At 37.8% G+C, this 15,361-nt stretch overlaps 1 protein-coding gene across 2 annotated transcripts; it reads right to left on the reverse strand.

Moving 5' to 3' along the window:
• Positions 1–6,523: 6,523 nt before the first annotated feature.
• LOC110105354 (EIN3-binding F-box protein 1) lies at positions 6,524–10,341 on the reverse strand. 2 transcript variants are annotated; one of them, XM_020834821.2, is made up of 2 exons: positions 9,980–10,341; positions 6,524–9,221 (listed from the first exon to the last, which is right to left on the reverse strand). In XM_020834821.2, exons 1-2 carry the CDS (start codon positions 10,002–10,004, stop codon positions 7,240–7,242), a joined length of 2,007 nt encoding a protein of 668 aa, XP_020690480.1. In that variant the 5' UTR covers positions 10,005–10,341; the 3' UTR covers positions 6,524–7,239. The 2 variants fall into 2 exon arrangements, with proteins under 2 accessions (XP_020690480.1, XP_020690479.1); XM_020834820.2 differs by having other exon boundaries at positions 6,524–9,224.
• Positions 10,342–15,361: the final 5,020 nt, after the last annotated feature.

Genomic DNA, 15,361 nt, shown 5'->3' on the forward strand with positions numbered 1-15,361 from the left:
TTGATTCTAGCTCTATGGCCTTGAAACTGTAACATCTTCTTTTCTTTCCTTTCTCTTTCCACTTTTTTCCTCTTTGGCTCCACTCTCCACATTTCTAGTGACTGACATTGGGGTGAGGGTGTTGGGTTAATGCTTTTAAATAGTTACATAAAATCATGAAAATTGGCTTAGCGGCGGGGTGCTGACTCCTAGCACCATTATGCTCACAAGAAGAAGTTGCTTATGGAAATTTCTAATAAATTGAGATCTCAGTGCTGCAGCACTCCCCCACAAATAGAGAAGGAAATTTCATAGTGCCATAAGATCTATCACTGCAACGCTCCCAAGGATTCAAATTTTGTTCACCCAGATAGAGATTTTACCATCGCAGCACTACTAGAAAAATTTTCCAGTTATATATTTTCCACATAAATCAATTTCATGGAAATTCATGAACACTTAAATAAATCTAGAATTCTTACTATGTTCAATTCAGATCATTGAACATAGACTGTTTGTTGCAGCAATATATATTAAATCAATGAACCCTCTCTTTTTTTTTGAAGAAAATGTCAATAACATTAAAAATAAAGAAAATGCAGTCTAATGAAGATAAGCTAAACTATCACATTCCTCCTTTAACAAAGATATAAATGAAGGAGAAATGCCAACACTATTAATGTCATCCCAATTAAAAGTAAAGTTATCACATAAATCAGCTAACTTATTACAACTTTTATTTGAAAAATTGAAAATGACTTGATCGAAATCTTATAGGAAAGAGAAATCTCTATCTTATAAATGCTTTGACAAATCCTTGGAGCCTCCAAAAGAACTTTGAAGAAGTTTAATAATATTGAAATTTTCCCCTTCAATAATTATACCTTTTGCTTCCCGTATCCAATCTTGAATAACCTTCTCCAATGAAAGAATTGGCATTAATTCGACCTGAGCCCGTAAAACCAAAAGCAAGCAAAAACCTCCCTATAGATCTCTAAAAACTCCACCAACACCTGCTCTATTGGATCTTAAAAGAGAAGCATCAATATTCACCTTTAGCCATTCGGGTGGAGGAGGATGCCAAGAAGTAGAAGACAGTGAAAGATGATTAGCATCCCAGATTTTCAAATGAATAAAAGGAAGTGAAGAAGCCGAAGGAAAGTATATGGAATTTGCCACAATGAATGCCACACCATCGTCTTTCTCACAATGTATAATCACATTCCAGCTTTTTCAAAAAAAAAAAAAAAATGTTGTTCAATATAAATTTCCAACAAAAGGATTATTAAACGAAAGCCTTTTCAACTTGTCAATACAATCCAACAAAGAAGAAGAGGTAGGAACTTGAAAACTCCATTTATTCAGAAGTTTATTCAAAAGAATTAGAAGAGAACACTTAACAATAATATGATTCACATCTTCCACCATAGCACAGCCTCTTGGACAAGAACTATGATCTGAAAGCTTCCTATGTCATAAAGAAGTATTAGTTGGGATGGAATCATTATGAGGACTCCCCCAAAAAGATCCACATGAGGCATAAATCTCATATTTCTAATCCAGCTCCAATGATCCTCTTCTACCGAATCCTCTATCAGAGTTTCAGAAACCATTCCAGCAATTGTTTTCCTAGACATTTTTGCCTTCAGCTCCATCCGATCACTTAGCAAAGAAAAGTTTATAGGTATCTGAATAATTAATTCCATCAGATCCTAACAAAACATTTTCCCCAGCTGATCATCATTCCACAAGCTATTAGAAATGAAATTATTAAGGCCATATCACACCTCTTCCAAATCAGTAATGAAAGTAAGCCATTTTACCACACTCATATCAAGGATCCAAACATCATTTAGTGTATTAATAGATTCTCCATTGGCAACCCCATCTAATAATTTGACGCAAGGATATAAGACCATTCACAATAATTTTTCAAGTAGCTGAGCTTCCTCTCTTGTTTTCAACATTCCAAATATCACTACCATACTTTGCATTCAAGTTGCAGTTAAGAAGAGTTTTATGTTTATCTATAAAATTCCAAGAAAATTTAGCACGAATGGATCCTACTTTTGAATTTGCTGAATAAAGCCCACGACCACCTTTATTTTTTGGTTTACAAAGAACATCCCAAGCAACATAGTGAAGACCAAATTTGTCATCCTTCTTATGACACATAAAACGTCTACACATTTTATAATTTTCATATAGAATTCCCATTGGAACAAGAGAATGCATAGCCATAAATATGGGAATATAAAGTAAAATTGATTTAACAAGACCCATTCTCCCTTATAAAGACATTAGAAGAAATTTTAATTCCAGGATTACATCCTATTGAATAAATGCATTCATCAAAAGCTAGGAACACAAAATGAATAAATAAGGAGAAAAGGGACACCCTGATCTAAAGCCACTACTTGCTGCAATCCAATTAGAATTATTGTCAGTAATCAATAATGAAAATTTAGGATCCACCACGCATTCCAAAAGGAGCTAAAAAAACTTAAGAGGAAAATTTAAATACTACAGAACTTGCCTTAAAGAAGACCAACCCATGCTGTAATACACTTGCTCCATATCTACCTTGAAAGCCACCAAACCTTTCTTAGCTTTAGAAAATCTATGCTTGTTGAACACTCCCTGAGCCAACAGAACATGGTCAGATAAAGACCGGCCTTTGATTACAGCCCCTCATTCCTCTGAAATGATTTTATGGATGACCTTCGCAAGGCTATTTAGCAATATTTTAGCCACAAATTTGTAAATTGACAAACAAAGACTAATTAGGCGATAGTTAGAAGGAAGAGCTGGGTTAATAACTTTCGAAATCATAACAATAAGCATTTCTTTCCAAGAAGGAGATGTTTTACAATATGAAAAAACTAATTAATGGCCATCCAAACATCTTCTTTAAGGATTCTCTAATAAAACTTGATAAAAGAGTAAGTAATCCAGTCGATGCTAGGAGAAATATTATTCCCAAGGTGATCAACAACCATTAAAGACCCTCTTTCGAAAAAAATCCTTGTTCAACAGGAGATTTCAACATCTCTGAGAGTGACCACAGCTTTCGACATCCTTGAAGAATACACTTCCTTTACCTCCACTTATCTTTAATGAAATTAGAGAATATTTCTTCAATTAACTTTGATCTTCAACAAAAATTCCATTCCCATCCTTAGTTTGCTTTATCTAATTAAAATTCCTTCTAGCACTAGGAAAAGAGTGGCAAAACTTAGAATTATAATCTCCTTCTTCTAATTACTTAGCTTTGGATCCTTGTCTCCACCAAGTACTCAAACGAGCTAGTGTAACATTTAATTCGTGAATCCTTTCCCTCAACAACAACAACCTTTCCTTCGATAACCAACCTTTAGCTTCCTCCAACTGCAGTTTTAAAATCTCATTCTTCAAAGACTCTTTCAAAATAGAAAGATTTTGGAGCTTAGCCTTTTTCCAAAAAAATAATGCTCTAAAACTTCTCCTAAACTTCAAATTCAGAATATGGACAGGATCACATCTAATCGAGCTATTCCATGTTTTAGCAACAATTCTAGCAGAAGCATGATGGGAAGCCCAGACATCTTCAAAACTTATCCTTCTCTTATGGCAGAAAACATCCAAAATAATTGGATAGTGGTCAGATGCCACTCTCGGAAGATGCCTAACAGTAGGAAGATGAATGGCATTTAAGACTTTGGAATTAACTAAGCATCAGTCAAGCCTCTCCAAAATACGAGAATTTTCACTTTTATTATTACACCATGTAAATTTAGGACCCATAAGATTTACATCATGGAAATCATTGTTATTCATAAACATCTTCATCTCCTTAGTTCCTTCTAAAGTTTTATTTTAACACCAGCAAAATTTACCTCACTAGCGATTCCTTCTTGATTCAGCTGATTGATCTTATTATCAAGGTTGTACTCCAAACCCGATTGACCTTTCCAATCTCGTCCCATATCAACAATTCCATAGGAGTTTCCACTCAGCACATTAAAAAAAATTTTAGAACAAGGAATAAGATTCAAACTAGCTTCCAGATATGAATTAGTAGCAATTTCTTCAGAATTTCTAGGAGCTGGGTCCTTTGATTTCAATACATCTCTAGCACCAACATCTTCACCCTCAACATCTCTTTCTAAAGCTTCACCTTCGAAGACCACAGGCAGACCAAGATTAATAGTTTCAGTAACTAGCTGCTTCTTGTTCACCTCTGAGCTATAAGAAGGATATCCAACCTGCTGTGATTTAACACAGCTTTTGAAACATTCTTATTTTTGTTTTCCCCACCACTATTTTGACTTCCTCTATTAATAGCAGCTTCAAACTTCTTTCTTCTACTATAATTCACATGTACCTAAGGACTATAGGAAGATCCAGGCTCCATTCCCTCATACAAGGAATTACCCAAAGTTCAAACTTCCACTTTACATTTACAACCTTCACTATCACTAACATCTTTCTCATTCAAATTACATTCATTAAGCAGATGACCAATTTTTCCACATTTAAAATAAAATATAGAAATTTTTTCATATTCAACTTTTTGAAAAAACAACCTTGAAGAATCTTGTACCCAAACACCCACACCCAAAGGAAGTTGTTTGTCTAGGAAAACCCAAACAAAAACTCTTGCATACTCTCTTATTCTCCATTGAAACATATTACCATATATCAAAAGGGGCGTTCCTACTAAAGAAGCAATCCTTGTGCATTAATCTCATATGAGCATTGCAATGGGAGATTCGTCATCCTTATCCAGGTTGGGGAAGATAAGCCTTTCAATGAAGTAGGTGAAAATTTTGGATTCCACTTATCAATGCCTACAATATGGCCAATAACATACTAAGGGCCACTTGATAAAACATTCTTCATAGCTTCAACCAAAAAGAACGAGCATAAAACCCAATCTGCTCCATGAATAATGAGGTGGAATTTTCCAAATTGCATCCTTTGACGATGCAGCTCATCAGCAATCACTTGAACAGAGATATTCTTTCCAAAAACTTAATTTAACAACTACAAAAAACTGTAGTTTTTTTGAATTAGATTTTACAATAGGTTCATGCAATTTGACTCCCATTCCATCTTCATTAAGGAAGGATTCATCGTTAGAAAAATTAATTTTAATGTTCGGGCGCTTATCCAAGGAATTCATAGGAGGTTTAACCACCAGCTCACCAATTCCACCATCTACACCATTATCACCCACAACTTTGTTTTCCAAATTCAAATCCAAATTCCCCGCAAAAGCATTAGTACAAGTACCTGAAAACTTATCACTGTCAATCTTTAAAGAAAATTCTTCTTTGGACATCATATCCGATTTGTCATTCAAACAGTCAAACATATTCACAAAAATCTTCATAACCGAAGAAGAAGAGGCTACAAAATCATTAGGTCTATCCACAACTAACTTTTTCCCAGCAGAACGAGGTGATTTAAAAGTCAGACCATTATTAACTTCAATGCCTTTACCTTTGCCAACTATAGGTGAAGTGACCTTCAATGGAACCGAAGAAGGTTCTCTTATCACCAGGGGAACACCATCTTGCCTAGAATTAAAACCACCTAATGTCCTTGAAGAAGACAATAGAAGTCCGTTCGGATTCCAAAGACCAGAGGTGGTCGCCCTTGCCGCAGCAGTAGCAGCCATGACCAAAAAATCCGCCAAATAGGCGGAAACAAACAAAAAAATTAAAAAAAGGGAAACTTTCTCTCTAGAAATGAGACTTTCTCACTCTAGAAACGAGACTTTCTCATTCTAGAAACCTAATATCATTATGTGATATTTACTAATCAGCGGACCCTCTCACATGGTTGATAACTCACTTATGACACCAACTAGCCTTCATGTAGGACAAATAAATGTGTTAGTCTTCCTTCGTGTCTAATAAGATAGTCTTTTGCTTCATGATATGATTAGAGGCTACGGGCTTATATTTGATCATATGTCCAATAAATCATAGTTGAGCATACTGGTGAACATTTTATCTTACATCCACTGTACAATTGTTATGATGTCATATTCATTATCTTGAACATACATGAATTTATCATTTTTTTCCCGCAAGCTCTATGATCATCTCTCTAAAGAATAATAGATGTATCATAATTCTTTGCCTGATTTCTTAACCAACTTGTTTTTTTTTTTTTCAATATCTTCCATATAACATAAGAATGTTGATATTTGATTTGCTTATAAAAATACTTTATCAATATATAAATTTCCTTCTACATAGAGAGAGATGAATATAAAAGAGGATATTTTGTTCCATACGAGTTTTCATATATTTGCCTGAGAATCATATTCCTCCATCCTCAGGCAGACAGATAAAGTCAAAAGTTCCTTTATATTCTCAGATATCCTTTAGTATTTGTTCACCGCAACAAAACGCGGTGGCTAAAAGTCAGAATTCGCAATCTGTTAAACGTGCGACCAATGATCAATCCGAAGCATCCATGAACAAACAAACAAACACAGCGGCAGAAACAATTCTTAGCTAATAACTAAGAATAAAAAACTGCAAAGAAAACATTCGACAATAAGGTAAAATTTATTCATAACAAGTTTAAAGCAAAAGCCGCAGACTACAATTCAATATATTAGCCTGTAAAAGCAGGTCTTGGTTAAAAAAACGGGCCAAAAGATGGCCCGTCAAGACAACACTGGAATGAGCTGCTACAACCAAGATCCTGCAGAACTCAGGCATAGAAATAAAACTGCCGCAAGCGACCAAACTGAATGACAGACACTATATATATATAACCTGACGAATGTTACAAGACCAATATGGAGAATACGAGACATGGTTGAAACACCAGAGCAAGCAAAAGAAAGGCTTATGAGGCCCGCCCGCAGCTCCAACAATGCATAACCAAGACCCTATCAAAAACCCAATAATGAAGAATTATCACAAGCCACTATTATAAGCAGGTAAGGCACTCTGATCTTAGGGAACCGAAGCCAAGCGAGGTAAGAAAACACCAAATGATGGCAGCTAAAAACCCCGGAACAGATCTCCCTCCTAGGAGTCTGAAAAAACAAGTTAATGGCCTACAGTTCCTTCCAAACTGAATGACCTCACCTGGGAAGAAAGGATTGCGATGATGAAGAAGCTCACACTGATAACGGCGAAGAGCCAAAAAACTAATTGAAGAACTAGCTTTCACTGCTGACCATGACTTTCCCTTTCTTTTTTTTTTATTCTATTAATTAATCTAGTACTTTCTTGCTCTGCTTCAAAACATTGATTAGGAAAGGATGTCACACCACCAAAGCTTCTCCTCAAGCAGGCCAATCCCATGGGCATTGCTGAGCTTACACTGCTGAAGATTTAGCCCTTCCAAGGAGTTTTTCATTTTTCCCAAGAACTGAAGACTCCTCTTTGTCACTCCATAGCAGCCAGCAAGAGAGAGGACCCGCAGTTTAAGCTTCTCAGCAGAGGAAAGCGCAGCAACCCCAATGTCGCTGACATTGCACCTTGAGATGTCGAGATCTTCAAGAACTGAACAGTTTGCCACAATAGCCAAGAGGCTTTTGTCACTGACCTTGTTGCATCCATCAACGTGAAGCATCTTTAACGAACTTCCATGTGCCTTCACCAAAGCAGCAATACTGGCATCAGAGATATTCACGCAACCTTCAAGGGTCACCTTAACAAGCCGAGATTCAGAGCTCTTTACCAGAGGAAGAAAGCCAGCATCTGTCACACCAACAAGGCCGGTCAAGTCAATTTGTTGTAAGTTGGGGCACAGCTTACTAACCACAGCTAAACTACTGCTGGTGAAACCAGGGCAATCTCGTATTGTTAGGAACCGAAGTGACAAGCATGTCGGTAGTTCATTCGGGTAGTAAGTAATGTCCCTGATCCCCGTGCACTTTATCAAGGCTAAACTCCTGAACCTTGCACTGCAGTTAAGAAGGCCGTCGAGAATGCCATGAAGGGTGATCATACTGCAATCCTCTAGTTTTAGACTTTCAAGAATACTCGTAGATCTGGTGAAACCTTTAAGCCCGGTATCAGTAATGTTGCAGGATCTTTGGAGGTACAGATGTTTGAGCTGCGGGCAGCACTTGGCTATAGCTTCCAAGCCCAAATCTGTAATGCCAGGGCAGCAGGAAATTGTGATGGAAGTCAAGCTTACCATGTTAAGAGCATTTCCCATAACCCAGAATCCCCTCTCAGAGATATTCTCAAGCGCTATAAGATGTATGTCAGTTAAAGCTTTTCCATAATGCCCAATGACACCAAGGGACACATCATTGATATTTAAATTCTGAAGCTTTATCTTCATCAGCGAAGAAGATGCAGCAGCCACCAAGCCTGAGATTCCTTTATCACCCACGAGGGGGCAGTCTTTGATTGAAGCAGAAACCAGCTTCTGGCAGTAGCGACCAATAGCCTGAAGACCATCATTGCCGATTCCCGAGCAAGAATCGAGTTTAATAGATTTTAAATTTGGGCACTTCTGTGCAATTGCTATCAAACCATTGTCTGAGAGCCTGGGGCACTGAGAAAGATCAAGATTCTCTAGCATAGGGCATCCATCTGCTACAGCCGCAAGCCCTGCATCGCTAACCAGCGGAACTTTCCACATGGTCAGAGAATGCAGTGAAGGGCAAAGTCGTCCAATGGCTGAAAGCCCAACATCAGTGGCCTTGCAAGTTGAATTGCATCCTCTAATATTCAGCTTGCCAAGCCCCCCATGACCAGCAGCACTAATGGCAATGGCAGCTAGTCTGGTATCGGTTGCTTCATCAACATCCAAGGACCTGGTAAGATATCCACCACTCTCAATATTAGAGTCTATCTCTAACTCAAAAGGAATAGCTTGGTTGAGATCCGGAAGAGGACTCATAGAGGATCTCAATAATTCACTCCTCTTATGTTGCTCGTCCACAACTTCTGAAGTTTGAATACTGCTCAGAAGCATGAGCCATCGCTTGGATACACATGAAGCAATGCTCCTGTCCTGGAATCGAGGAAGCCTTCTGAGGATCTCAAATAGACATTCATCCGGGAGAGAATCCATGGAGCGTGGTAACTGCTTCTTTTTAAAGACAGAAGCAACTTTCCTCTCTTCCCTGGTGATGATAAAAGGGGCAGTGACTCGCAACCTCTTGCAAGGACGATAGTAAATATCACTGCCTGGCGCAAAAGGTAGAAGGCAGCTTGATTCGATGCAATTCTCATAAGGCGATTCTCTGAGTCGGATTTCATCATCTCCTAATACTGCTGAAGCACACAATAAAATCAAATCAATTCAAACCCTCTGAAATTTAGCCTAGTCTAGATAAAATAAAGCGACAGGAGAAGGTCAAACAGCATAGAACGGCAAAATATTAGTAGTTCGGGAAACCATCATGCAAATTTAGTCAAGCTTACAAACAAAAAGAGAGCCAGGGAAGCATAAAAAACCCCCAAATACAAGCAGCTCCATTGAAAAATAAATTTTTACTGCTGAGCCAAACTAAAAGGAAGAGGGGAAGACTATTGAACAGAACAGCGAGGCCACAAGAATTCAAATTCCATCAACAACAATTTTAGACAAAAGCAGCGGTAAAACGCAAACAATTGACAACGATAACAACGATCGATGATTTATTAGGATGAAATTCATGTTTGTCTCCCGTTTGTCTACCTTAGGTCTAAGTCTAAGATCCGTGATCATCATTGTGAAGTTTTCGAACAATATTCAATTCAAATCTTCAAAAAATTCCAGTCAAAGAAACGGAGCCTCAAGATCAACAGGAGGGACGACAAGAAAGTTTTTGCTCAAAACTTTTAAAGATCAATAGAAGAAAAAGTGGTAAAAGCAGAAGCCAAAAACAAGGAATTAAAGTCAGCCGATCCGATCGGATGTAAATTACATAAGAACTAGTAAAAATAAAATCGCAGATCTTAATAGAAAGTTAAAAGACATAAAAACTGCAAAAATAAAAGACCTAAACAAAGAATAAAAGAGAAAGAAGAATAGGAACAATCGGTACCATTCAAATTGAGAAGCGCAGGCATGGATGCAGGACAAGTAAGACCAATCCCTCAACGGAGACCAAAGAAGCTGGAGCACTTGTAACGCAGGCGCAAATAAACAGAATCACCACCACAAAAATGAAACCGAAGATCACGGATTCAGCCTGGAGAATGAAGCAAATCTGATAATCAGAAGTGTAAAACGCCCCTCTTACTAATTCGATCTAAAACCCCAATACAAAATAGGGCAAAAAGGAGAAGGGTATATTAAGGTCGGACAGAAGGAGAAGGAGAAGGAGAAGGAGAAGGAGAGAGAGAGAGAGACTGGAGCCCATGCGGAGCGGCTCGTTTGGCTTTATTTACAGCAACTACAGCTACGAAAGAAAGAAAGAAGAGGAGAAGAGCAAAGGGGGGAAAGAACTGGGGGCCGCATGGGAGATATGTAATTTTTATATTTACAAATTGTAATTTGAAAAATGCAAAGTGTAGTGGGTGAGGGTACAGATGCAAGGTACCTTGCCCTTTTCCATCATAGTTTTCCGGTTCTCAGCCCCCCAATTGCCAAATTCAGTGTATCCAATCAACTTCCTTCTAGCTCTAAAAAATCTCTTATTTTTCTATATTTTGTTTTTTTCTCCGCCAAATTCATTGTACTGAGATGTTTGCACCGATGCACAGTTTCTAATTCTACCCCAACAAGCGAAGCTGCAGATAGCGATGCTATTGACTCTGTCAGCCTAAAATAAATAAATTTATTTCTAATAGATTTGAAAATACTTATGGCGGTAGAGAAATATAAATTTTAACGTTTTAGCTTTGTATGAAGATCCAATACATAAATATGTAAATAAGTAAGTTGACCGTTTATAAGAGACACCAGAATTTTTTCATGGAAACTTCTGAAAAGAAGAAAAATCACAGGACTTGATCCAATTTGAATAGATCCACTAATGTTTTGCAATTGATTACAAATGAAACCCTTCCTTAAGAGGAAGTCCTTGGCTCGATATATCAAATATACATCATACAAAGTGCATTATATGTTGGGAGTTAGAAGAATTAGTGTTGATATGTTCATTTGGACAGTAATAGCATAGTCAGTGAGGGATGTAGGTCGGAAGGACCTTACTTGGATGACATTGGTCATAAAGACCATAATCAGGTGACAGAGGTTAGGAGGATCATTATTGGGCGACGACGGTCGAAAGGATCGTAGTCGGCAGGCGACGGTGGTTAGAAGGATCGTAATTGGCACGTGACAATGGTCAAAAGGACTATAGTCAACGGGCGACAGAGGTCAAGAGGATCAAAGTTGACGATGGCGGTCGAAAAGACTATAGTCGGTGCGACGGTGATCAGAAAGACAGTAGTCGACCAACAACGGAGGTCAGAAGGACTGTAGGCGAAGGGCAATGGTGGTTAGAAGGACCGCAGTTGGTGACGGTGGTTAGATGGATCGATGAAAGTCCGGCGGTGGTCGTGAAGAACTCCAGCGGTGGTCGGCGGACTGTTGGAAGTCTGACGGTGGTCGGGAAGAACTTCGACGGTGAAAGTCTGACGGTGGTTGTGAAGAACTTTTGCGATGGTCGGCGGACTGAAGGAAGTCCGACGGTGGTCGAAAAGAATTTTGGCGGTGGTCGGCGGACCGATGAAAGTCCGGCGGAGGTTAGCAGACCGGTGAAAGTACGGCGGTGGTCGTGAAGAACTCCAACAGTGGTCGACGGATTGGCGAAAGTCTGACAGTGGTTGGGATGAACTTAGCGATGGTCGCGAATAACACCGGTGGTGGTCGGCAATAGGCAAGCTCCCGAATGGTCGAAAAGACTATAGTCGGTGCGACGGTGATCAGAAAGACAGTAGTCGACCAACAACGGAGGTCAGAAGGACTGTAGGCGAAGGGCAATGGTGGTTAGAAGGACCGCAGTTGGTGACGGTGGTTAGATGGATCGATGAAAGTCCGGCGGTGGTCGTGAAGAACTCCAACAGTGGTCGACGGATTGGCGAAAGTCTGACAGTGGTTGGGATGAACTTTAGCGATGGTCGCGAATAACACCGGTGGTGGTCGGCGATAGGCAAGCTCCCAAATTCTTCCCTTCTCCTCCTTTTATCATTCCCCTTATGTGAAGAATGAGATTTTTTATAGTTTTTTGAGATTTGCATGACTTGTAAATATTGGGATGATCGATGGTAAATTGGAAGTGGTTGAATTGACGACCGATATTGAATCCCTTGATTATGGATCATTTATGGGGCATTTGAATTTCTTAATGATATCATAATTTTGTGACCTTGTGCTCGTTGGATTTGTCTCGTCGAGCCACTTGATTTGACTATAAGCATGTCATGTTTGAAAATTGTTTGATAATTTAAATTATAGATTGAACCTTTCAAATGAGCTTCGGGTATTTGATTTGGACTCATTTGAGCTTCAATTGAGTCGAATTTGGTGTTGTTGTATTTATATTTTCGAGATGTTCAGTTCTACTATAAGTTTGCTAAAATCGGAGTTTGAATGGTCCAAGATTTAATTTTGGAAGCTCACAACTCAATTTTGCCTCAAGATTGTGCCCGACCAAGATAATTTTTTGATGATATATCATATATAATTTTAGCATATTAAAACATTTATATAATAGAATGTTCATAATTATCATAATTTTATACTAAAATTTTACATACAATCAAAATAATTGCAATGAACAAGTGACATGATTAATGGGCCCACGAAAACTCAAAAGGGAAAAATTCTAAGAATTTATTTAATTGAAATAATTTTAATAATAATAAATAAAGATTTAAAAGAATCACTCTTTCTCATAATTTTAAAGAATATGAATAATAAGGTAAAAGATTTGGACTATAAGAAATGTCTCCTATGATAGTAATATAATATGAGTTAGAATAAAATTAGACTCTTATATATTTAGGCGTCTTTTAATTTTATGATTATAATTTTATTGGAAACTTCAAAACTATGTGTTTTCATATGTGAGTTATTATATTATTAAAAACTTCAAAGGTAAACATGCTTTTATGGGAGCAGCCTTATGATAATATCTTGACAATTAAGAGTTTGGACTATTAAATAAAAAGGGTATGGTGATGTCAACATTATTCTTCCTTGCGCTTCATCTTCTCCAAAAATTCTTCATTTCTTTTGGAAAATAGTTGAGGAGAGAAATCTTCAAATCTACCTAACCAGTGATCTCCAAATTGTGCAGAATGTTTTTCGTTAGTTTGTGACCATTTTTGAGCACTCGAGTAAATAAAATTTTGTGAGATTGTTCTGTGCTTTTTCCGGTTCAAATCATTTTAGGCTTATCCCTAACCTATTTCCTTATTACATCTCCAGGAAACTACGTCCTAAAGAGCTATTCTATTGGCCTAATGTTTACCTATGCTTTGTTAGGTAGCTAATTAATATTGAGAAGCTTATCAAACCTTATTGCAATAGCTACTATATATAGAAAATGATACAAGATGATGGTTACAAAAGTGTGGCTGAGGAGAAAACACGTCGCAAGAAAGTACAAAACATTTCTTGCTTACAACCCCCCTCAAACGGATGATGGAGGAGCAGCAATCAATTTGCTAGAGAGGAATTTAAATCTAAGTATATGCAGCGGCTTGGTGAACAAATCGGCAATTTGATCATTTGTATAAATATAATGAACTTGAAGATGCTTGGCATGAATACAATGACGAATAAAATGGCAATCCACGTCGATGTGTTTCATCCTAATATGATAAATTGGATTATTTGCTAAAGTAATTGCCGAAGTGTTATCACAATAAACTGTGGTAGGAGTCATTTGTGGAATATGAAAATCTTCCAATAAACACCATAGCCAGATGATCTCGGAGGCTTCGGCAGCTAAGGCTCTATATTTGGCTTCAGTTGATGATCATGCTAATGTATTTTGGTTTTTAATTTGCCAAGAAATAAGTGATTTTCCCAAAAAATTGCAGTCTGAGACTAATTTTCTATCTTGAGAATTTGTAGCCCAATCAACTTCCACAAATCCTTGTAGAGTGAGATGATCTTTATGCAAAGGTAGACCGGTAGTAATATTACCTTTTATGAAACGGAGTAAGCATTTAAAAGCTTCAAAGTGGATGTTAAGAGGTTTATGCATATGTTGACTTAGCTTATGGACATCAAATTGAATATTAGGATGAGTCAAAGTAAGATACTGTAATGAGTCGATTAAATGACGATATAATTGAAGATTAGAGAAATCATGATCATGTGAGGTATTGATGAGAACTGTCTTGCAGGATATTGGTGTAGAGACCGATTTTGCATTTGTCATTCCAGCTCGTTCTAGAATGCGATTGACATAGTGTTGTTGATGTAAAAATACTCCATAGTCAGTTGAATTCACAAAAATTGGACTAGGATCCAAGATTACACATTTGGAATCGATCTTGGAGACTAGAAATTAGGCGAGATATTTTAGTTGATGAAGTTTTTGTCACAAGAATATCATCGACATAGATTAATATATACAGACGGATTGAATCAATTTTGTAAGTGAGTAATGAAGAATCTACTGAACTGATTTTATACCCGAAAGCTTGAAGATGATTTGATAGTGTGGCATACTATTCTCTTGGAGACTGTTTTAGGCCATATAGAGCTTTATTCAATTTGCAAACATAATTTGGATGAAGTGAATCTTGAAATCCAGGAGGTTGTTCCATATAAAGAGTTTCAGATAGAGTACTTTGTAAAAAAGCATTGAAAATATATAGTTGATGGATGTCCCATTTATAGTACAAGGCTATGAGAAATAAGAACCCGAATAGTGGGCATTTTAGCAACATGACTAAATGTCTCGATGTAGTCTAATCCGTATTCTTGATTAAATCCCTTTGCAACTAATCTGGCTTTATATCATGCCACACACTACAGGAAAACACGCTATTACCGGCGGACAAGATCCGCCGGTAACACATAAAATCCGACAGAATTCCTTGGTTTCCGACACATTTTCGTCGGATTTTGGTACACCGGTATGGCGCGCGTCGATAAATGTCTACTGGCGTTTATAATGCGCCGGAAAACATTCGGCGCCCTTTTCGGCGCATTACCGACTCAAAATATGCTAAAAAATGACGATTTTTAATCGAAAATTCCGACGACTAAGGCGTCGGTAGTTTACGTCGTATGGATCCGACGGAAACTACCGGCACATAAACCATCGTAGGTTCGCCGTAAATAAGTAATGGATTATTTCCGGCGCAAAATTGGCGTCGGACATTTACGGCGTCTTATCCACCGTAAAGTGCGATGGTAATTTCCGTCGTACACAAATACGCCGGAAAGAACACCGTAAATTTTCCTTCGAACTATGCATCGCTGCATGCGCCGTGTGTTCTGACGCAACTGTTTTTGC

Source organism: Dendrobium catenatum, unplaced genomic scaffold, assembly GCF_001605985.2.
Source record: "Dendrobium catenatum unplaced genomic scaffold, ASM160598v2 original_scaffold_30712, whole genome shotgun sequence".
NCBI classification, from domain to species: domain Eukaryota; kingdom Viridiplantae; phylum Streptophyta; class Magnoliopsida; order Asparagales; family Orchidaceae; genus Dendrobium; species Dendrobium catenatum.